Here is a 24,595-nt window from a genome sequence, read left to right as displayed (position 1 = left end):
TTGCAATTTGTGGAACATTTCTTACCAAGTTGCTCGATGCCTTTTCTCCCATGTTTTTGAAAGAAATTGCACCAGCTTGATCAGACTTAAAAGGTTTAACCCCTTGAAACCCGAGCAAAAGGTTTGATTTCTTGCAAAAACGTGAGGGGAAGGAAAGGAAGCAAATTAACAAGATATGGCCCAAAAAATAGCATGAAATTGAAAATACGTAACAAAGAAAGGTAAGATACAGTTTTTAAACATGTCTATAATTATTCTGAATATGTATTATAAATTAATTTCCCCTCTACCTTCAGGCCTTTATCTCCTTACCTGTCAGATGATAATCGGTCACTCTCAGTTTCTAGATGCACCAAGCGTCCGTCAGACTCATGGCCGTCCAAACAGAGGAGTTTCCCCCCCTAAACAAACACAGACGCTGCTGAATGTTTTAAATCTGTTAAAGTTTGTGAAGAAAAGAGGAGAAAGTGGAGGGATGGGAGAGGTGAAGGAGTGTTTGGAGCGTCTCGTCTGTCACCCTGACGAGGATAAAGAGATTAGAGGAGGATGATACTCTCTGTCTCACCTGCACTTCTGGATCCACTCTAAAGTCCAGCTCCTCCGTGAACACGTAACGTCACATTTCACCCCCAAGTACATCCGTAAAAAAAACCCAAAAAACTGACGGAGCAGAAACCGAGTCACCATCAACCTGCCGAGGGAGGGAAACATGACACAGCAGCCACAACAGGGAGGTTAAATCAGCACACAGGAAGTAACTCAGACTGTGTTTATCTCTGTGTTCGTTTTCACTGACATTGTGGGGACCCAAAACTATGAGAGCCAGCCCTAACTATGAGAGCCAGCCCTAAATATAACAGCCAGCTGTAACTAACTGCATAACCAGTCCTCACCATAACAGCCAGCTGTAACTATAGGAGCCAGCCCCAAGTATAAGAGCCAGCCCTAACCATAACAGCCGGTTCTAATTATAAAAGCAAGCCCTAAATAAAATGGCCAGCTGTAATGACACGAGCCAGCCGTTACTGTGAGAACTGGCCCTAACTGTAAGAGCAGCTGTAATTATAAGAGCCAGTCATAACTGTAAAAGACAGTCCTTACAATAAGAGCCAACCCTAACTGTAAGAGCATTAACTATAAGAGCTAACCCTCTCTATAACAGCAAGCTCTAACTACAAGAGCCAGCCCTAATTATAAGAGCTAACCCTAGCTATAAGCAGTAGCCATAACTACAAGAGCCAGCCCTAACTGAAAAGACCTGACTATGATTACCAGCTCTAACTATAAGAGCCAGCCCTAACTATAACAGACAGCCCTAATTATAAAAACCAGCCCTAGCTATGAGAACCAGCCCTGACTTAAAGAATTTTATCGATTATACTGACATACTTTTATTAAATTGACATTCTCAGTGCAGGACTTTAACCAAATATTTCTACAGTTTGGTGTGAGTACTTTTACTGCAGTAAATGATCTGAATACTTCCTTCACTACTGGAAGGAAACAGGTGGGAGAGTAAGGAATAAAAACGGAGGGAGGAAAGGTGACGAGGAAAGGTGACGAGGAGGGAGGAAGAGGAGGGAGGACGGATACAACTGAGAAGGAGGAGGTGATGAAAAGTGAGGAGGAGCAGATTAACAACATCTGATCCTCCTGAGTCAGCAGTGTAACCCTAATACACACGCACGCGCACACACACACACACACACACACACACACACACACACACACACAGACACACCTACCAGTGTTCAACAGGCAGCTTTGATAGGCTTACTAGGATTTAGCCCTGTGTGTGTGTGTGTGTGTGTGTGTGTGTGTGTGTGTGTTTTCATGCCATGACAACACAAAGAGTCTCAACATGCCCACAATCACAACACACCAACACAGTGGCACCGCCAAGGGGGGCTGATACACATTTTCACCAATGTATTTCCAGGACTTTTCCAGGAAAACACAAAAAAAACAAATGCAAAACAAATGCCTTTAAAAATGTTCATGAATTTTAAAAACATGTTTTTGTCTTTACAACTTTTTGCCGATTTTTATTATTATTATTAATAATAATAATAATAAAAAGAAGAAGAAGGAGAAGAAGAGGAATTGTTGTCATCATTATGATTATTATCATTATAAAAATCCTACAAATGTCCTAAAGTCCATCAAACATGTATGGGGCGGCTGTGATTGGCCCCTGGCCTCCAGTCATTTTGTAAAAGTGTCCCCAAAGTAAAGCTGGCTGAGTATCCCTGTGACACAGTTTAAGGAGGATGTGTTAATACTAGTTTAATATTTGTTTCAGTAAGTATCCAGAGTGTATTTGCATCAGTGGATGTTCACAGTTGTAGTGAATAAATATCAGATGCCTGTTGATCTCTTGTATCACATTTATTTTCCTGATATTTTCACTTGTGCTTTCACAATTTCTCTGCAGGGGAAAAGGCTTGTTTGGATTTGTTCTGACAAAATATTATTTACACACATTTTGGTAAATTTTCTGGTGTTTTTGAAGCATTTAAAAACAAAATGGTCATCCTTTTAAAAATTGCATCAGACTTGTATATGTGTGATTTTTTTTTCGGCAGCTCTTAGAAAAAAATAAAAAGTGTCTCTTGTTGCTAGGAGCAGCAGCCTCCTGCAGCGTGCACTCTGATTGGCTCGCGATGACGGGCTGCGAGCCAATCAGAGGCCAGTGCGTCCGCCATGAGAATTCATAATCTCTTTTTTTCCACAATCAATACTGAGATTTATTATCAATACTACGATTTATAACCAATACTACAAATTATCATCAATACTAGGATATTTATGATGCGTAAAGTGTAACAGGCTCCCGGGCTCTTCCTTTCTTTCCTTCTGATTCTCCCTCTAATCAACACTTGAATCTATAAAATGTGTTTGTTCCACAGTGGAACCTTAACGTCAGCATCAAAGTCCGAACAGAACCCAGAACCCAGAACACAGAACCCAGAACCCAGAACACAGAACCCAGAACACAGAACCCAGAACACAGAACACAGAACAGCTCTAACGCAGAGTGACACACTGCAGCCGCGGAGTAAATCTGAGTCCTTTTCTTCACCGACACACCGGTGATCGCTCACTGCGGGGACTCGGCGCCGTTACCGGCTGGTGGCTGTAATGGCGGGCTGTCGAGTGTGAAAAAACGATCACACGCGGAGCTTCCGGTTTGAGTGGAGTTCTTCTTTTTCTTTACAAATTAAAAGTTCTTTTTTTTTTTAAAGGGAAAAAAAGAAAAACTAAAATCAAAGACTTTAGGTGCAAGAAAAAAATCGCCTTTCTGTAAGAATAAGAAAAATGTAATGCTTAAGTACAAATACTTTAAAGTTATAGCCTTTCTGTAAGAGTAAGAAAAAATGAATACTTCAGTAGAGTACAAAAACTTAAAAATGTTAGCCTTTCTTTGGATGTAAGAGCAAATTAAATACTTAAATAAAGTACGCATGCTTTTAAGTTATAGGCTTTCTATATGTGTATAAACAAATTGAATACTTAAAGTACAAATACTTTTAAATTACAGCCTTTCTGTAAGACTAAGAAAGAATTACATACTTAAGTACAAATACTTTAAAATTAGCCTGGAGAAAAAAAATGGAATACTTGAGTAAAATACAATGTTTGAAAAATATACATCAGCATACGTACAGTATTTCTATTCCACCAAATATAACTTTTTATTTATTTATTTATTGGAAATCGATAACCGGCACGGCTTTTATTTTGAAATCAACACGAGCGATGGGGCGGAAGCGAGCTCTTTGTCGCCGCGCGCGCTTGACGTGCCGCTCGCGCTGATGGCGGCGGGGCTGGCGGAGGGTCGCACCGAGGAGGGAGCGCGAGGAGGCGGGGAACCGGAGAACCGGAGAGAGGAGGCCCCGGCGGCACCGAGCACCGACAGACGGACCGTCATCACACCGAGGAGAGCGGCAGACAGCCCGGCCGAGTGACGGAGCGGAGTCCGGGGGCGCGGATGGAGCGGTACGGTGTTTTTGTTTATTAGCTGTCGGTGGAGGAGGGGGGGCGTCTGCAGCCTGCAAATATAAATACACACAGTACTGCGTTCAGCCACAGAGTACACAGTAATCATGTTATTATAGCTCATTATACATGTGAAATAACGTCATCACGTGTCATATTTATCATATTTACAGTGTGCACACATATGGCCTCTGTGTTCTGCTGCTATCAATAGCGGGTATTTGAGAAGGGGTGTTGGGGTAAATACCCAAACCCACCAAGGGCCCCCCCCCCCCACCCCCCCATCAAGGATCACATGATCACCTTCTTTTTTTAACCCATACTCTCTATACATATTTTTAAATGTTATATCATGCAGTGGTCAATGCTTTTTTCTTCTTTTTTTTTCTGTAAATCACTTTAAATTTTGGGTTTTTTCAGCACTGTCTGTCTGGGACCCCCTGAAGGTGTCCCTGACCTTCGTCTCCAAAATTAAATTTTTGTTAACAAAATTAAAGATTTAAAAAAAATCAAATAAAATCTCAATTTTATAGAATTTAATTTGATATATGTTTTTAAAAAATCAAATAAAATCTCAATTTTATCTAATTTAATTTGACATGTTTTTACACAATAAATTAAATTAGTATTTTTTCTTTACCATATATATATATATATATATATATATATATATTTTAAAAAATAATAATATGATTATTTTATTGTTTTTATTTATCAATGTATTTTTCTGTATGTTTAATTAAACATTTTTTTTACTGGTCTTTTTTTCATAAATTAAAGTTCATGCTTTTTATCATATATATATACATATATATAAATAATTTAATATGATCCATTTTTTATTTTAATTCAGGAAATTTCACCATCAGTTTAGTATAACTGTTTTTTTTTAAAGATTAAAAATATGTAAACCAATAGGCTCAATTTTTTCTTTTACTATTTTCCTTCCTTTTCCTTCCTTCCTTTTTTTTTTTAATGCTTTTATATTCACATTTTCCTTTTTTAACCATCCATTTTGATTTTTAAAAAATCCCTTCCTATTTTTTGACCTTTGTTATTCTGGAGGCTATTATTTCTTTTTAATCTAATTCATTTTGATGCATACCTTTTTCTCTGCTGTTCTTTACTTTTCTTTTAATTACAAATTTTATTTAACCTTTTTCATTTTTTACAATTTCAATTCATTTTTTGAAAAAAAAAAAAATTTTTAATGTATATCTTTTTAAAACTTTTTTTTTTTTTACCATAAATACAGTATAAATATTATATATATGATGCATTCATTTATTTTTCCATAAGTTTGATTTAACTTTTTTACTGATACTTTTTGTTTTGTTACCATAAATTTAATTTCAGATAAATTTAAAAAAAAAAACAAAAAAAAACAACAACATTTATTTCAATCAATTTTGTAATAAAATGTTATAGGGGACAATTTATTTTCAACATTTTTAATTTTATAATTAATTCAGTTTGAAATAAAAAAGTCAGCTACATGAGTTGCAGAATCTATCTGATGCTTATTTATTTATTTATTTTTAAAGTTATTAAATTCTTATTATTAATGCAAGTGTGTGTGATGTGTTGAAAGCCATCGTTTTTACCAAACTGTAAAGGCTTCATTTCATGGCAGTTACTCTGTGTGTGTGTGTGTGTGTGTGTGTGTGTGTGTGTGTGTGTGTGTGTGTGTGTGCAGCACTGCAGCATGCAGGCAGAACTTGGCCCGGTAAGAAACTCTTAACAGACCACCAGCGTGTCCTGCAGCGGTGTGTGTGTGTGTGTGTGTGTGCGTGCGTGTGTGTGTGTGTGCGCGCGCGCGTGTGTGTGTGTGTGTGTGTGTGAGAGTGAGTGTGCAGTTGTCTTTCTGTTGAGGACCAGTTTGAGGACATTGCTGCAGGGCTGCTCAGACATTATTGAATGTCTAAAGTGGAGATGAAACACTGTCTGTTTAATTTCTACCTAATGCGAGCAATGACCCTGTAATCAGACTTAATATTTGTCCAAATCTGGTAGAATTTTTTTCAAATGTGTGTGTCCCTTTGTATTATTCTGTGTCCCCTCTCTAAACCCATAGGTTTTCGTAGGTTTTTGTGGGCCGAGAAATGTCCTAAATTCCTCAAAAATTTCTTAAAACCGCCAAAACATCCTAAAATTCTAGAAACATGTATGGGGACACTGTGACTGGCCCCTAGCCTGCAGTCATTTTGCAAAAGTGGCCCTCAATCAAAGCAGGTTCAGTATACCTTGTGTATATTTTTGAACAGCTCCTAATGAACGGTCCGGCTCCGGAATTATGAAATCAATACGTGGCAGCAGATGTTGTGAAAGTGGCGCATTGCCACAAATAAATTAAAATATGGGTAACCCTGGAAGAGCCCCCTCCTCAGTGACAGAAACAGCTTATATCGTCAGGCTGGTTGATGATTTTAGTTTTGCCTTACATCACAAATCAGAAGTTTTACTCTGTTTGTTGTTGTAAACTCAAATTCTCAGATCACAAATCAAAATTGAAAACTCTAATCTAACCACAGAGCGAACTGCAGTGGGTCCGAAGAGAAACGCACAATATTTAGAGCCTGTTCTGGTTCAATAATGATCAAGGGTCACTGATCATTTTCTGGCTTGGAAAACAAGATCAGTAGCTCTGGGACTGTGAGTTTTAAGACGGACTTGAAAGACTTTTGACCTCATTTCAGGTGAGTGTCCTGGGAATGCACTGTGTCAGCGAGGGTCCTCACAAGTGTGGGAAAACAAACGTGTGTGTGGAGAGAGAGGGTAGCATTGTGTCGGCTTGTGGTTTGAGCCGAAGCCGTGTTGAATATCAAACAGGCTGTAGTAGTGTGTGACGTCCTGTCGTGCTCTGTATCAATAAACTATTGTCTCTTTTTTTCTCTCTGCAGTTCTGGACCTCCTATTGGCTGTCAGCCCGTCTCGCTCCACTGGCGCCGACTCGACCACAGCTGCAGGACTCGCACTGTTTAGCTGCACCACTGTTACCTGTGATTGTGAGCAGAGAGGGGTGGGGCTCTGTTAACCTTCGTACACTCTTTGAATTGTGTATCGCTGTGTTTTGGTGCTAACGGACCTGGATTACGTTAGCCTCAGTTTTGCAGGGACTTTTCGGGGCACAATGCTTAAAATTGTGGACCCTTGAGTCCCTCCAATAGTTATCTTAAGAGTTGATGAGCTGATTGCAAAAAAAGTGAAAATGCTTGGCTAGCAGCTGCTTCGAAAAATTCTCAACTGCAGCAGAAACAAAACCAGCATAGCTATTAAAACCAAACACTTAGGAAATAAAATTCTGTTTGAAAATAAATTACCTGAAAATGTAGTTGGACTGCGTACACGGTTTTGTCTGTTTTGGAGAGCTAACAGCTTGTTAGCTGCTCGTGGTGAGCAGGTAGCGGTGGCACGGAGCTAGGTCCGGGCAGAGCAGGGGTGCGATGGAGTACCACTCCGGTGGCAGCCTGCCCCTGCTGGGGAGACCGCGGTACTGCCCCGGGGCCAACGCTAACGGAGGTTACCTGTGTGAGACGGGACACTGCTGCGGAGAGACCGGCTGCTGCACCTACTACTACGAACTCTGGTGTAAGTTCATTTCACAAATTTAAATTAATTTTGCAAATTTACATTCTGACTAAGTGACCATTAACCCACAGATTGTGAATATAAAATACACCTAATGGAGACAAAAAAACTCCCACTTATATATTATATATTTTTATATATAAAAAGCCATATTTCGCCAAAAAAGTGTTTCCATTGCAGTTTTGAAAAATAGGACTTTTTCAAATCCCCTGAAATATCACCTCATGCTAGTGTAAAATTTTTTTGCGATAAATGTGAGCTTTTTTTAAGTTGACGTGTTTCCATCAGGCATATTTTATATTCGCTATTTAAATTTGCGCAATTTGAGAGTTAATGAAAACCCGCTTAGAGACAATGTGGCGCTATTTGACAAATGAGAACAGGCTATCTATCTGAACTATCTGAAGTAGTGATGATACCAATTAATCAATATTCAATTGATCGGTCGTGAAGAATCGAACATCTGAAATGCTGTGATACTGTGTTCAGGGTTCTGGCTGCTGTGGACCGTCCTCATCTTGTTCAGCTGCTGCTGTGCTTACCGACACCGTCGAGCCAAACTGAGAGTTCAGCAGCAGCAGAGACAGAGAGAGATCAGCCTGCTGGCCTACCACGGAGCCAACTCCTACCCGTCATCCATGCTGGACCTCAGTAAGACCGTCTGCTTTTAAATTTAACTCTCAGCATCAAGACAGTAAAGCCAGCCCCTGTTTTGTGTCATGACTCGGTGTATATTGCATCTTTAATTGCTAATCAGACTTTAAACGATGCATGGAAGCATGTGGCATGGAAACGACATCTTGGCTCAAGTATCCATAGTCTGGATAACCACTGGCCACACCAGAACCCCAGAAATATTGGCCGATCAGGGCGTTTTCATATTAGGAACGACCGATTGCCCCTACTCCTCCACTGCTCAGTATTTTTGTTTTTGAAAATTGTTCACCTCCGAATGCCGGTCAAATGCAACAGTGAAACTGGAACTGGGTCTGTCAGCAGTAGGTGGCACCACTGTCTGGTAAAGACACATCAGTAGTATGGATGTTCAGTGACCAATTAAAAACTTGCAGTCCACTTGACATTTCTGTTGTGTTCTGTGCATACAGCCTTCTGCACACTGTGAGATTTTTACCGTCTTATGAGTTTAGTGCAGCTCCATTCTGCAACATGGATCTTAATAAACTTTGGTACAACAAAACGTACTTGGCATGCATCATCCATCTATGCAGCTGCAGTGGCAACACACAGCAAAATGTAAACAAACATGCCACTAAAAATAAAAATGCCGCCATAGCCCTCGCTAGGTAATTCCAGGTGCTATGTCATAAGCAACTGGACTTGCTTGGCATTAAACCCCTTTCTGATTCTTTCATTCTATTCTAAACTGAGGAAGCCACTTGGATGAGAGGCGAAATATCTTCAAGAAACTCGAGCAAGTGCAGCTGCCTCTGATATTGCACCTAGAGTTGATAATAATCAGTGTTGTGTTCATTCCACCAGCCCCAAGTGGCTTTGCTCTAACCTCGCTTCGTTCTTCTATTTTCAGGTTTCTTAGCATCGCTGAAGCTGCCGTCCTACGAGGAGGTGGCGGCTCAACCCTCAACCCCTCCTCCACCCTACAGCTCCGTGTTCACCACCCCACGTTACCCGCAGCCCCCCCGCACCGCCGACCCCCACCTGCTCACGCAGCACGACCCGCTGCTGCACCGGCCGCTCAGCGACGGTCCATCCTCCCTCAGCTCAGACAACAGGTAACAATGTCGCTAATGCTACTGGGAGTACTGGTGCTAATGCTACTACTACTACCACCACAGAGGAAGAATAAGAAGTAGTAGAAATTCAGGAAATAACGTTAGCAGCTCAGGACATAGTAATGACTAAGAAAATGCTGGTAAAACTGTAGGGAGTACTTAAAACTCTAAAATTTTCATTGTTATTGTAAATGCAAATTGGTGGCAAATATCAGTAATTGGTCTCAGTAACTACTAACAATCGATATGTCACCATTTTATTACTGTTTGGTAAAACACCTTTAAATCCATAAATCAATTTTAGCAAGCTTTTTTTCTGCACAGTAAGAGTTAATCATTTGTTTGTTTCCATAAATTTAGATGATTAATGAATGTGTGTCTTCCCTGTAGCTCCAGTTGTTCCTGTGACTCCTGCTGCCCCTCCTCTCCATGTAGCTCCTCCTTATCGGCACCCGTCACGTACGAGACTGACACAAGCCATGCCACCACGCCCAGCGAAGCTGCGCCCCTCACTCTCGATGTCACCATGGAGACCATCACTGCGGTGGCAACCTGTTTGGAGGCAGATGAGAGACGATTTGTTTCTGAGAGAATGGTTGCCTCAGTGGCCATTGACATCAGTGATGAGGACGCTGCTAAGGCAGAGGAAACTGTTGCTACGGACTCATCTGTTCCCAACAAGGCTGTTACTGTGGCGGTTGTTACCCGGGTGGCCTCACCTCAGCCTCTGCCCTCTCCTGGTTCAGAGGTGGCTCTTCCTGTTGTAACTCCATCTCCCACAAAGCAACAGCTCGACCTAGCACCATCTACCCCAATAGTCAGCACAGGTAGCCCAGTTACACTCCCTAGCCCAAGTGGTCTTGACACCACACTCCCCCTCATCCAAGTAATGAGCACTGAAGGTCAAGCTGAGGGCCCCGAAACTACCCCTGCCCCCAAAATCACCTCAATGTCAGGCCCTTCTACCCCAACAGCCAGCACTTCTGACAGCACCAAAACCCTCAAAACCCTCGATCTAACGGGAACTTTTGATACAGCCAATGTTCCCAGTAGCCCAACCTCAGTACCAACTCCAGATGTTGGAAGAACTTTGGCCTTAATAACAGGCTCTGCTGGTCTTGCAAGCCCAGACCCAAATCCTAGCCTTGTGCCAGTTCCGGCACCCTCAAACCTTACCCAAGCTCCAGTACTTGCAAACTCTACCCAAGTTCTTGAAACAGTACCCACAAATCTTATCCCTCTTCCAGTCCCAGTACCTTCAGACCTTACCCATTTTCCAGAAGCGGTACCTTCAAACCATACCCAAGCTCCAGTCCCAGTACCTTCAAACCATAACCAAGTTCTAGAGCCAGTACTTACAAACCTTAGCACGCCTCCAGTCCCAGTATCTTCAAACCTTACCCAAGTTCCATTCCATGTACCCTCAAACCTTACCCAAGATCCAGAACCAGTACCTTCAAACACTACCCAAAGTCCAGAACCATTACCTACAGACCTTAACCCCCTTCTAGGCCCAATACTTACAGACCTGACCCAAGCTTCAAACTCAGTATCTTCAACCATTACCCTTGTGCCAAACCTGCAACCCAAAATCCCCATAGTCCCAGACTCTGAAACTAGCCTCATTCTAAAACCTGCACATTCAAACCTTGTCCTTGCTACAGATGCGGCTACTTTAGCCCATTGCCAGATTCCAGAACTGTCACCTGGGTTGGGTCAAGCCCCGGTTCCTCAAAGCCCAACATCAAGCTTGCCCCAAAACCCAGGGTCTGTCACTCTTCTCGTATCTTGTCCAGATTCAGCCTCAGTGCCAGCCAAGACAGGTCCCTCTTTGGTTCTGTCTCAATCGTCAGAGTCAGAACTTACCCGACCATTACCAACAAATGTCCAGGTCGGTACTGGATCAGACCAACTGTCCGCACCTGCCCCAGTGCTCACTTTGCCAACACCTGTGTCCTCCCCTTCTTCCTGTCCAGCCATAACCATAGAGTCTGAATCTTCCTTCACTCCCTCTCCTCCTGCAGCCCTCTCCCAATCTTCACCCCCATCTCTTCCTTCACCTCCTTCCCTCTCCACCCCTCCACCCACATCCTCTACATCCCTCCAAGCCCCAGCTTTACTCCTAGACCCCCTCACTGCAATGCACCAGTCCAACAAAGGCGGATCTTCCTCTGGCCACGCTTCCTCCCTCTCCCCCTCGCCTCGTGCGACTCAGTCTCCTCCAAAACAGACTCTCTTTTCCCCCTGCGTGGATGTCTTTGAACCTGGACCTCCCAGCTGGGACGACGGAGACGAGGAACAGGATGACGAGGACAATGATGATGACGAAGATGAGGACATGGGAGCCGATGAGAGCCAGTACAGACATCGGAGACTTACTGGCGACTCCGGCATCGAGGTGTGCAGGTGTCGGGTAGAGGAGGAAGACGATGAGGAAGAGGAAGAGGAGAAAGAAGAAGATAAAAGGGATAAAAAGGGAGGTGGAAACACTGATCTCCATGACAGTGTGGACTGTCCTGCCAGGGGTCAGATAACCACAGGTGAAGGACTTATGCTGTGCAACTCCACCTCCACCACCACACCAACATCCGAAGATGGCAGCGAAGTCGTCATCGTCATGGAGACGGTGTGATTGACAGAAGTGCGTGTATCAAACCATCCAGACAAGGGATGAAGTTATGATGGTGTCCTCCCTTGAATTTTTTTTTTTTTTTTGTTCTAAAGCGGGGAGGTTTTGACGACTGTGATTGTGAATCAGTTATGTCACATTAATGAATATCACTCATTCAGCATCCGTTTGTCACACCAGCAGAAGTGCCAGATGTTAGGAAAAGTTTCAACAAGAAGCAGCAGCTCATTGCAACACGGTTTCTACATCTGTGGTTTGGAATTTTAGCCAGATGTGGTTCAGAAGTTTCTGCATGTTGATGCAGATTGAATCCACAAATACTGTGCTACAGAACTGGTGTCAGCAATTTGTGAAATGTCAAGATTAGGATGCCTTATTCCCATTTTGATCCCAACAAAAGTTTTGCAGTTTACTCACATTAAGCAATCCACCATTAATTAACTTTGGAGAGTTGTTTATGAACCGAGAGCGAGCTGTAGCAGCTTGTTGTGAAGCGTAGACCCATTCAGTCGTGTTGTCAGTCAGGGTGAATGATCTGAAAGGGTGAATTTGTTTTTGGAGGTTAAGGTGACACAGCTTTAGTGACTAACTTTTGGCTCTAGTCTCCAAAAGTGATGTGATGCTTAAGAATAGTCCATCAAAGATAATCTCTGGAGTAACATTTAGTGTTTTTCATTGAAAGAGGACTCAAAACTTTGAATTAACTTCCTTCTTCATGAAACAATACTGATGTTTCAACTGGAACTCCACTAATTTTGCATTTACCCGGCAGAAAAGGTCCTATAAAAGACACTGTTTAAGTGGCATTATGGAAAGTGAGATCCAGTCACTAAAACCTTGGCCTTTACACTCTCGAAAAAAATTATCCATTTTGTAAATAGAACTTGGAAACTCAAATTTTTCTGAAATCCAATTTTGTGCATATTAATTCAGACATCATTACAGGTGATTAAATGCTTATTTATGGATATAATTCTCTTTGTTCATCCAGGGTGGGGTTTTTTTAACCCACACATGACCAATTCTGAACTCATACAACCGTCTGGTCCAATGACGTTAACAAGTCAAAAACATGAATCTTTCCCTTTGCCGCGTGAAACAAGGTCGCCTCAAAGTGCATCACACCCTCTGACAGAAATGACGCTTTCTGTCTTACGTCCGTCCTTTGCAAACAACACAGGAACTTTAAATAGTTGACAGCAGAAGACACTTTGTTTGACTTGGGTAATGATGTAGGTTTGGAAACGTGCCGGAGACAAACTGGCTGTTTTGGAAGCGAAGATTGACTGATGTAGGCGGGTGATTCACTCTGACTGACAGAGGGAAGACTGATTCATTCATTTGAGGGGACGTTTTGATGAAGAAGTCTGTCAGGAGAGCGGAATTAGGTGGGTAGTCTCTGAAACGGGAGAGACAGTTTCTCAGATTTGATCCTGCAGGGAAGGTTTCAGGGTTGTCGGATCGGTTGGTTTTCTGTGCGTCAGTCTTTCGGCACAGAAAGCGTTTGCATAACTGGGAATCAACAATGGGCACTCTTAGACAGAAACAAAGCACCAAACAAGAGACAGGAGCACGTCATCATTCCCGTCTTTGTCTCTTTTGAGATCAGAAACAACAATACGCTGTTAACAACGCAAAATCTACATTCAGTCTGAAATATTCTCTTTCACTTTGTGCATCTCTCCATTTACAGACACATTACTTTTTTTCCATTCAGAACCTTTAATTCTACTGATTGATTGATCAATTAACGGACTACGTTTACAAAATTCACCTAAAAAGTTACTTTAGATCCTTAAAATGACGAATCCTGTCAAAGAATTGAACAAATAATTTAGGATTTATTTTCAAGCCGCTGTTCCAACATGTTGACGTTTCATACGCTGTCAGATTGAAGGACGTGTCAATATTTTGTGACAAAAAGACACAAAAAGAGAGTATATTTTGTCAATGATGTGTGTGTAGTACATGCCAGTGTGTTTGAAGTCACCTTAGAATATGTAATTAGTGAAGAGCAATATTTTTCATCAGCAAGTGTCTGTGTATAAATAGGAGCTTGCAGTGACACAAGATTGTACCCGAACGTGGGGGCATTGCAACGTCATCTTCAAAAGCAAAGATGCAGGCAATATTATGTGTGTTCCCCGTGTAACTACGACTACCGCTGCGGTCACCTGACGATTGTTTCAGTCCTGGATATCACTGAGTCGACCCTCTCTGATGTAAAGACGTGTGGTTGACTGATCTCTAAAGCCTGCGTCCATGCTGCATTACAACGTGGACTTCACCACCCATTTGTTGCAAAGGATGATGCTTTGCCGACAGAGCCACCAGTAGGACGGACAAAGCTTTGCCACCGAGAGGACGTCTCGTGACGCCAGTAGCGGCAAACAGGGCGGACAATTCCCTTGTCAAACTCTGATTGACACCTGGATGTTCACTATAAGTTTTGGTCGCCAGATTTGAAACCAACGTGCACACGGATCCAGTTTTTAAACCTTTTGTGGCTAAAGTCATGGATATTGGAATCTGGGTTTGACCAGATTTTGGACAGCTCATCTGAGTCCCAGGTGGCGTCAGCAAAACGTCTCATTGAAAACGTTGTTTCAATTGGACCCAAACCTGTGGACTAAGAGTTAATTGGAAGGACCTCCTCGAGGAAGCTCAAGGGTGATACCAAGCTGTTGATGTTGTGGTTGATGGTGTTTTTTTGTTTACCTGAACTAATAATATATCTCCATGGTTACAGAGTGCCATTTCTACTTGACAACTGTTACTACTTAGCATTAGATAGAGCCGTTCTCGCTCTGTGTGGGTGTGGACTTTCGAACCAGAGTGACTGAAGAAATGTTGTCTAAAATCTGTCTGTTGTAGCTCGGGTTCCCCAAAAAGTCTGCAGCTCTGAGATCGGCCACGTAAAGGGAAACACAGCCCGTTCTGGTATTATTTATTTATGATTTTATCCAAATGTCTTCACAAAGAGACTGTTGACCCAGACAACTTTTACATGTGCAAAATATTCCAAAAAGGACATTACTCCTACTAAGTTGTTTGCACTTCTAATGAAAGAAGTAGATTACACTGATATTCCTGTTAACATGCAGCGGTGCATACTTCAATAAAACGTCCTGTCTCCTAGAAATTGTTCATAATGTTCATATACAACAACTTTAAAAAAGCAAAAATGTTTTGAGTAGGGATGGTAACAATTAAGTGATGATTGATTAATTGGAATTTAATCAAACATGATATTTAATCGATTAATCGACAGGCTGTGAAATGCTGTCAAAATATATGTTGCTGTGAGCTTCAACTGAGGATAAAACGCATTTGTTATTGTTTGAAATAGGCAAATGTTTTATTTTTATTTTCTAAAATAACGAATAATCGATTTTTAATTTTACCAGTTAATCGATTATACAAATGACATTAATGTGGAAATGTTGCTTATTCATTTCTATCAGCTAAACAGGCCCCATCTCTTCTCTGGAGGAATCATGGGAAACGTAGTCAACTGCTAACTGAAGTAGAGGGAGACAACTTTGTCTGAACTCCTTGAATTGCCGGTTGTCAGGGTTGGGGATAAATTTCCTGAAAATCCTGACACTCAGGATGTCACTTCAGGCGCTGTGAGGCATTTAAGGGTAAAGTCTTCTATGAAATGACAATAGAAAAATTGTCATCTTTTTTTCCGATAGGCCAATGGCAGTCAATTAGATGAATTTCAGCAGATACAAATGTCTGAACAATATATTTTACTGATAAAATCTTTGACAGTTTCCCTCCAAACGAGGCTGATTTTAGGGCTGGCTGAACATTTGGAAACCTCGTCTTTATCTACTTTTGTTGAGAAATCTGTTGAGTCAAACCACGGTGAGTTTTCACCAAATGACGGTGGACGAAAATGCTCAAAAACAGTCCTCTGTGATAGAAGAGTTTCACACTGACTGGGTTCACATTGACAAGTTTGATCGTCTAAATGCTATAATTGACAACATTTAATTGTTTAACATTGAATAAGTCCTCAAAATTATCCAATTACCAGTATGCATCCCTCAGGGGACAAAGGTGATGTCATCGATGTCAGTTGCAAATATCGAGTATGTTTATCAGGGCTCGTACAGTCATTAAAAATCTGTAAAGGTCTTGGAATTTGCAAATAGCTATTTTCAGGCCTATAAAACTTTTGGAAAACTAAATATCCCAAACGTTTTAGAAAAGTCACAGAGGTTTGTCTTACAAACCTGTATAATAACATAATGTGTTCAGCTAACAGCTATTTTTATAGTTTCTGGCTGTGATAAATACTGTCATTTTTGGTGATTTTTTTGAGAAAGTGTGGCTTCCAAACCTGTGTGCATGTTTTATTTTTAAAAAAAAAATCAAAAATCACTAAAATGGCCAACATTTTAGTCTTCTAAATCATTTCAAAATGCCATTTTTGGTAAACATGCCCTCCATGGCATGTTTTCTTTCAGAATCAAGAAAAAAAATGTTAAGAAAGAAAATTTAAAAAAACGGTCATAAAAATTGCCAAAAATGTTTAAAGAAAGAAAAAGACCATAAAAAAACAAAGAAAACAAGCCTTCTGGTAGTAAATACAAAATACGGCTATTTAAAATTGTATGCCCCTCCCCCAAAGCCAAATAAAAAGTATTTGTCCTTCTTGAAAGCACAAGTTTTTTTTGTTGTTTATTTTTAAACAGGTACCCCCAGTTACTCTGAATAATCGACCCTGATCGAAATGTGAACCCAATCAGAGAAAACTCTGGATTTCGGCCTCGATTAATGTTTACCATTTTGTCTCTCTGATGAGTCGTTCAGCGCGGCGACTGGACGCAGCTTCGCCCGCGGCGTCTGAAAAAACAATTTAATTTACTAAAATGTTCCTCGGTGGTCTCCTCTCTCTGTCCTTCCTGTTTGCATGAGGTTTCTGTCGGAGGAGTCGGAAGGAAGCAGAGACGAGATCAGTCTTTGAAACCCCTTAATATTACGACCATTATTGGTAACACTAAATCAATAGTGAGTGTGTGTGTGTGTGTGTGTGTGTGTGTGTGTGTGTGTGACCTAACTAAACCAGCCTGTTCTAAAAGTGTGTGAAGATATACTGAATAAAAACCGTCAAATCTACAAACCGTCTGTGTCCACATTCATCTCACAAATCACCGTCAGAATACTGGAGATTCATCAGTATTTTTTGATTTAAAAAACAATAATAATGATTAATTACACACACAGTTATTCGTATTATTTTTAAAAATCACCAAAATTTTAAAAAACTTTTTTGTCAAACTTCATGGCATTTTTTTCCTTTGATATTCTTGATTTATTATATTCTTTAAACTTTTAGACATTTTTTTTTCTTTTAAGAATGATTTTTTTAAAAAAAAAAAAAAGTATTTGCTAATTTCTTTTCTTTGAACATTTTTGGTCATTTTGTTTTCTTTAAAATAAAATTGGCAGTTTTTGTTTCCTTTAACATGTTTGGTGATTTTTTTCTTTCTTTTCAATTTTTCAGTGTTTTTTTTTTTTTTTACCTTTAAACCTTTTCTTCTTCTTGGTGGGTGTAACGGTTTGGATCCTGCTGCTGTTTGCAGTGCACTGAAATTTCTTTTTGTAACAGTAAAGAACCATTTTCATGTCATTTGTTTTGCGAAATGCTGCTCTGCGGAGCTGTGAGCTGTTTTTTCTTGTGTTATAAAAATTCACCATCAGACGGAGAAGATTGTCGGCTGAACACTTTCTGTCACTTAATTTGTGCAGAATTTTCATTTCTACTCAAAAAATTAAGTGAAGCAACAAACGGTTTATTTTTAGGACCATTAACCCCTCCCACGGTCACATTGCCCCACCCCCCCAGCCCGCCCTCGGAGTGACCACGACCTTATAAGGCAGCGGCTGCAGGACCACGCCCAGTCGCCCCTGCAGGTTGGGCGGGGGAGCCCCGTCAGGCAGCTTGAAGCTCATTCGCTGCAGCAGAGACGACAGGAAGAGGAAGAGCTCCAGCCGCGCCAACGACTCGCCAACGCAGACCCGAGGCCCCGCCCCGAACGGCAGGAAGCAGGAGGGCGTGACCCGCTGGCCTCGGTCGTCAAGGAAACGATCTGGATATTAAGACAACAGGGTGTGTTCAGGTTCTGTTTTTTTTATTCTGATGAGGTGTGTGTGTGTGTGTGTGTGTGTGTGTGTGTGTGTGTGTGTGTGTGTGTGTGTGTGTGTTACCTGGGTTGAACAGGTCGGGTTTGTCCCAGTGTTCGGGGTCGTGGTGAATCGACCACATGTTGACCAAAACACGAGTCCCACGGCGGACAGAGTGACCGCCAATACTACCAGACAGAGACAGGGACGGAGACAGAGACGGAGACAGTGAGACAGACAGAAACAGACAGAGACAGACAGAGACAGTGAGACAGACAGACACAGACAGAGACAGACACAGACAGAGACAGAGAGACAGACAGACACAGACAGAGACAGACACAGACAGAGACAGTGAGACAGACAGAGACAGAGACAGTGAGACAGACAGAGACAGAGACAGTGAGACAGACAGACAGACACAGACAGAGACAGACAGAGACAGTGAGACAGACAGACACAGACAGAGACAGTGAGACAGACAGAGACAGAGACAGTGAGACAGACAGACACAGACTGAGACAGACAGAGACAGTGAGACAGACAGACAGAGACAGTGAGACAGTGAGACAGACAGACACAGACAGAGACAGTGAGACAGACAGACAGAGACAGTGAGACAGACAGACAGAGACAGTGAGACAGACAGACAGAGACAGTGAGACAGTGAGACAGACAGAGACAGTGAGACAGTGAGACAGACAGAGACAGTGAGACAGTGAGACAGACAGACACTGGCTGGAGCTGCAGATCATTTTCATTTTTAATGAATCTGTTGGTTATTTTCTGAAGGAAAATAGCAATTTTTTCTTCTTTAAATGTTTTTGGGTGATTTTTAAGAAAAAATTTTGGTTTAGAAGTCATGTTTTTTTCTTTTAAAAAAATCCCCAAAAATGACCCTTTTTATCAGCCAGAAACCGTAAACAGAAATTATTGTTGGGTTTCCTAATTTCCGACCATCCTGTGTTATTTCACAGGTTTGTGCATTAATTCGGTGATTTCGGGAATGGCTGCGGCGTTTAAAGGTGGGTCACCTGCTGTCCGTCATGGCGGTGTGCGGGATCAGCACGGGGCTGACCGGGCGGATCCTCATGCCCTCGTTGATGACACAGTCCAGGTACGGCAGCCGGCCGCGGTCCGACACGCAAACGGCTCGCTCGCCCACGTGTTCGTCCAGCTCCTTCTGCACGCGCTCCTGGACCTGCAGGGGGCGGGGCATAATGATTTTAATCCTTAGAGACTGTTTGTCTCATTTTAGTCTCTTTTCTTCTTCCTGTTGTGATAACTGTGTGTGTGTTGATGCATGTGTCCTAAATGTAGTCCAGATTGTGTATTTGAGTGTAATCAGTGAATTTGCAGCTCAGCTCCTACAATAAGTCTAAAATACACTGTGGAAACTAAATAGTTAACTTCAGACTGTTCAGGTCCAAAAATGACATTTTTGATCCCACAGCCATGGTGGGAAAAAAACTGATGCTGATGCTAATTTTTGCTCGTTTTTGGGTCATGTGATGCTGATGTGACTTTCTCCGATGTTCCTGAAAGACATCAAACCAGTTTGCTCCGGTTTCAAAGGGTTAATAGACTATTGGTTTAGGCTGGATACTTTTAAACTGTTGAGGAGTTTTTATCTTTGAACTCTCGATGTGTTTTACAGCGTGGCGGTTTGGACCTGCGGGTGGTGCAGCAGGTACGCCAGGATCCACAGCAGCGTGGTGGACGTTGTTTCCACGCCAGCACCAAAAGCCTCAGCCGCCGTCATCAGGACGTGGTCATCAGTGATCCTGTCCTCCTCACAACCAGGGGACTTACTGTCCGTCTTTCCCTTTAACAAGGCGTCCAGGAGGTCGCGGGGGTCACCGTCACTCAGAGACACCTGGAGGACACGGGATTTTAACAGTGATATTTATTTATTTTATTTTTAAATTTTGTTGGACAATTTAAAGTCTCGTCATTTTCAGCTCCAGGTGACACTTTTCGAGGCCGCCTGTCTGTGTGAGGACGTCACCTTGTGCTCCTCAAGTTTTCGGGACAGCAGTCTGTCTCTGACGGTGATACACTCCTTCAGTTTACTGAGACACTTGTTAGGAAAGACCTGAGGGATAGAGACACACTTTGGACAGTGAAAACATTTTGGGGAAGTGGGGACATTTTTTGAAGTTTTAAGCAGCATTTTTTTGATACTAAAGACATTTCAGAAAGAGGACATTTATGACAAACTAAGGACATTTTCAGTAAGTCGGGACATTTTTGGGAAAGTGGAGACATGATTGAAAAGTGAGGACATTTTTATACTGTGTGGACATCTTTGAGAGGACATTTTTTCGTTCAGTCTCCACCTCTTCAGAGTGAACAGTTTCAGGGTCAAAGTCGGAGACAGGTGACGTACCTTCATCCAGGGGTAAATGTCCACCAGTCCTCCTCTGGCGATGGTCTGGACGATCCCGTCATTGTAGCGGATCACCTCCTGCAGCTCTGCGTCGCCATGGCGATAGGTAGCGCTGAACACTAACGTGCACACGACGTTTGTGACAGCCCTGGTCACTGCAGGAGACGGGTCGAAGCCTCGCCGTCCATTAGACAACAGCTCTGCACAGAGACTGTCCACAGAGGACAGAACTGGACGGACATGGATAATAAATCAACAGTTTTAATGTGAAGCAGCCGCAACACCATAGAAATACTGGCTCAGCTGTAGTTTGTTTCATTTTAATATTTTACACACACACACAAAAGTGTATTTCTGTACCTGCACCTTCATATTTTCATGTACGCAGTACTGTTTAATATTTGTGCTCTAACGTTTCTAATGTTCTTAATTTTCTTTATGTCATAAGGGGGGCGGGGGAGGGGCCACGTGGGTTTTTAATAAAATAAATAATAAATAAATATTTTGTAAATCTTTAAATCTGGGAAACACTTTGTGCTTCAGCTTGAAAAGTGTTATATAAATAAAGACTATCATTATTATTATTTTCAGTAGTTGCTCCAAGCATTAACAAGTCCTTCCACACTTTAACGAGTCTTTCCAAATATTAATGAGTCCTTCCAACCTTTCACAAGGGCTACAAAACATTAACTAGCCATTTCAAACATTAACAAGTTCCTCTTAATATCATGCTTATTACTATCAATTGTATTTTTTGTTGTTGTTATTGTTGTTGTTGTCGTCGTCGTCATGTGAGAGGTCTGTGTTTGTGTGAAATAACTGCCGGAGTACCGATGTCCTGCAGTCGGCTGGTTCCCTCTCCGAACAGAGTGAAGGAGTTGTGGACGAGGCGGCGGTGAAACTTCCACAGCGGAGTGTAGTCTGAGAAGGCGATGTCTTTACCTCCTCTGGTCAGCAGGTTGGTGGTCACCTGATCAGGATTTTTAAAAAAAGAGCCGTCATGTGGCTCACGATAAATCACAACACTTTTTCACCAGAGCCAACATCTTTAGCTGTCTGAGCTGAATCTGGATGAAGTTAAAGACAGTCTGCATGATGGACGAACCGTCACAATATATCACAGTGTCATCTGCATAAAAAAAGTTGGCATTATCCACATTTTGACCTAAACTATTAATATAAACTGAAATAAAGGAGACCCGAAACAGAACCCTGGGGTACGCCATTACAGCAGGAGTAGTGTCCTCTCTCTGTCTCTGTCTTTGCGTGTCTCACCATGCTGGGTCGTCCAGCGAAGTCTTTCCCTCTGTGCAGCAGCACCTCTCGGGCCTGCTGATGGCTGTTGATCACCACGGTGAAGTGAGGCCCCAGAAACAGAGCGAACACCGAGCCGTACCTGAAACATCCCAAACATCAGCTTCATCACCTCCAACAGTCACAGCATGCACTCGGACTCGTTAATGCTTCCAAAAAGTAACGAGTACAAACTTTAAACCAACCCTTTAAGCATTAACAAATACAAAGAATAATGAGTTCCTCCAAACATTAACGAGTCCTTACAACCTTTCACAAGAACCACAAAACATTTTCTAGTCCTTCTGAACATTAACAAATTCTTCCGCACTTCGAGAAGTCCTTTCAAAAATTGGAGCCCTTCCAAATACTGAAAGCAAACAAACATGACAGAATATCTCTCTTATCTCTCTTATCAACATTAACAGCTTTTTTGAAACAGTAACGAGAACTGCAACATTTTAACTAGTATTATTTATGCACTTCTTCCAAATATTAATAAGAAATAACTCAAAAATTCAGATCTTAGCTGTTCCATGAAAACATAAACAAGTCCTCCCAAACATTAACGAGTTTTTCCAAGCTTTAACGAGTCTGTCCAAGTTTTAACGAGAGCTACAAAGCATTAATTAGTCATTCTGCACATTAACAAGTCCTTCCAAACATTAACGAGTCGCTCAAAACATCCACAAGGAATGACACATTCATCCAAACATTCACAGCTTTTTGGAAACATTGATGAGTCCTTCTAAATATTAAAGAGAACTACAAAATATTACCTTTCCTCCAAATATGAATGAGTCCTTCCACACATTAATGAGGAATATGAACCCGTTGTTCCAAACGTTAACAGCTTTTTGGAATCGTAAACAAATTCTTTAAAACTCTAACTTGTAACTTTCATGAGTTTTTTTTAAACATCAAATTTTTTTTAAACATTAACTGGTAAAGTTCACATTTTTTTTCAAACATGAATTAGCGCTCCGTGTTTCTGACCTGCGGGCGAGCTGCGTGAAGAGGAGGTGAGGAGGGAGGCCTCCTCCCAGCCAGGGGAGGCTGCCCAGGAAGGGGAGACTCGGCAGGCAGGGGATGGAGCTCCGAGCCGGAGGAGCAGAGGACCGAGCCCGGAGGAGGACGACCGCTGCGACGATGAAGAGGAGGAGGAGGAGGAGGAAGGAGGGAGGGAGGGAGAGAGGGAAGACGGAGAGAGGCAGAGAGGAGAGGAGGCGCGTGAACATGTCTGTGAGGAGGAGGAGAGTGGGGAGACAGGCTGAGGAGTCCTGCTTTTAGTCTCCGACCCCCAGAGAGAGACCTTGGAGAGGTCAGAGGTCGTGTGTGTGTGTGTGTGTGTGTGTGTGTGTGTGTGTGTGTGTGTGTGTGTGTGTGTGTGTGTGTCCTCACCCTGACTGTGTTTATCTCAGTCAGCCTTGATGTTATCAGGCTGGGTGTCGCTGGTTGCCGTGGCGACCTTAAAGCAGAGAGACAGACGGACACTTTGGTTTCTTCAGGTTTCAGTTTCTTGATTCAACACTTAAAAACCAAATAAACGTTTAAAATGAAGCAAATTCAAACAACTTTTTTATACACTTTGATCCAGTGTTTCTCAACCTCGGGGTCGGGCCCCTTAAAAGGGTCACCAGATAAATCTGAGGGGTTAATACAAACACTTTTAATGTGAATATTAAATCAAAGTACAAGTTTCAGTACTTAACTAAATTTATTTGACTGCTTTGATAAAGTTTTGGAGTTCATCGGAGGCAGATTCGGAAAACAACAGTCAAAATCTGAGCAGCAGAGTCTGAGATCTCCTTTTACTCTTAACCAGAAAAAACAAAACTGAATCCTACATTTCCCAGAATGCAACATCCTTTATCAAAGTCTCCCTGCCTGTAAAATGACATTGACTTCCAAACTCTTTGTGAAGTCAATGAGTTGTCACAAAAAGTTATATATATAAATAATCTGTCCTTGTGCAGCAGCTGCTGCTCTCTGCTGCAGGAGAGCACAGCTGTCAGAGGGAGAGGTGCATTGTGGGTAATGTAGTCAACAAAGAAGAAGACCGCATGGAGTGAAAAAGACGATATCTCTGATTGTGCTGCATCGATTTTCACTCTCTTTGTTTGAAACTGTGCATCACGAGCGCGTCAGCGTTAAAACTGGAGTAAAAAGGCGGATTACTCCTTTAACATGACAAACTGACTGCTTTATGTGACAGATTTAAAAAAAAAGTGTGAGTCAGGCTGCAGAGGACTGAAACTGAAGGCCAGAGAGTTTCTGACGCCACGTTAATGCGAGTGTGTGTGTGTGTGTGTGTGTTATTTCTAACAGGTGGAGGGAACAGAAGGTGGCACGGCGCCATGGCAACAGCCTCTCTTTGCTCGCCCCCGCACATACTTCCATCATCCAGTTTCTTGATTTAGTCCCTTCAGAGGGGGTTTCTTCTTCTTCTTCTTCTGTCCGCTTGCGTCCATCAGCGACGGCTCTGATTGGTCACGTAGTTATTTTCTGTTGATCTGGATGCAAAACACAAATGGAAAGCAGCAGCTGAATGCGGAGAGTCATGTGGAGGAATCAGCAGCATCCTGATGGCCAAACACACGGCAGCAGAAATCTTAAAAATCAGTCAGAGCTGAAAGCTGCAGCTCCTCTGACGGCCACCAGATGCTGCTCACAAACACACTGGAATAAAAAAATACTGCAGAACTACAAATTAAATGTTTTCCTGCAAAAAAAAAACCCTTTGAATTTTAGGGTTTTTTTAATCCGTTGAAACTTGAGCAACTTTTTGAACTTGAAGAGGGCAAGGGG

At 42.1% G+C, this 24,595-nt stretch overlaps 3 protein-coding genes across 3 annotated transcripts in view; 1 reads left to right on the top strand and 2 right to left on the bottom strand.

The window, feature by feature from the left end:
- The window catches only part of cnga1b (cyclic nucleotide gated channel subunit alpha 1b), an 8,933-nt gene extending 8,416 nt beyond the window's left edge, over nucleotides 1-517 (bottom strand). Inside the window, exon 1 of the mRNA XM_088073415.1 lies at nucleotides 313-517. The gene's annotated coding sequence lies outside the window, so the exon portion shown is untranslated. The remainder of the gene's footprint in view (nucleotides 1-312) is intronic.
- Nucleotides 518-3,791: 3,274 nt separating this feature from the next.
- Nucleotides 3,792-17,101, top strand: LOC121962080 (uncharacterized). Its single transcript, XM_088073401.1, has 5 exons — nucleotides 3,792-3,999; nucleotides 6,900-7,587; nucleotides 8,077-8,238; nucleotides 9,134-9,338; nucleotides 9,729-17,101. The coding sequence occupies exons 2-5, from the start codon at nucleotides 7,443-7,445 to the stop codon at nucleotides 11,968-11,970; spliced, it is 2,754 nt and encodes a 917-aa protein (XP_087929527.1). The 5' UTR covers nucleotides 3,792-3,999; nucleotides 6,900-7,442; the 3' UTR covers nucleotides 11,971-17,101.
- A 254-nt stretch (nucleotides 17,102-17,355) lies between these two features.
- cyp17a2 (cytochrome P450, family 17, subfamily A, polypeptide 2) lies at nucleotides 17,356-23,025 on the bottom strand. The gene is made up of 9 exons (XM_042512747.2): nucleotides 22,784-23,025; nucleotides 21,770-21,890; nucleotides 21,326-21,464; nucleotides 20,495-20,724; nucleotides 20,114-20,200; nucleotides 19,778-19,981; nucleotides 19,140-19,306; nucleotides 18,190-18,293; nucleotides 17,356-18,071 (listed from the first exon to the last, which is right to left on the bottom strand). Exons 1-9 carry the CDS (start codon nucleotides 23,023-23,025, stop codon nucleotides 17,806-17,808), a joined length of 1,560 nt encoding a protein of 519 aa, XP_042368681.2. The 3' UTR covers nucleotides 17,356-17,805.
- Nucleotides 23,026-24,595: the final 1,570 nt, after the last annotated feature.

Source organism: Plectropomus leopardus, chromosome 23 (assembly GCF_026936395.1).
Source record: "Plectropomus leopardus strain MGB_pleo_1.0 chromosome 23, ASM2693639v1, whole genome shotgun sequence".
Lineage (NCBI taxonomy): Eukaryota > Metazoa > Chordata > Actinopteri > Perciformes > Serranidae > Plectropomus > Plectropomus leopardus.
This window is presented reverse-complemented; position numbering and strand designations above follow the sequence as displayed.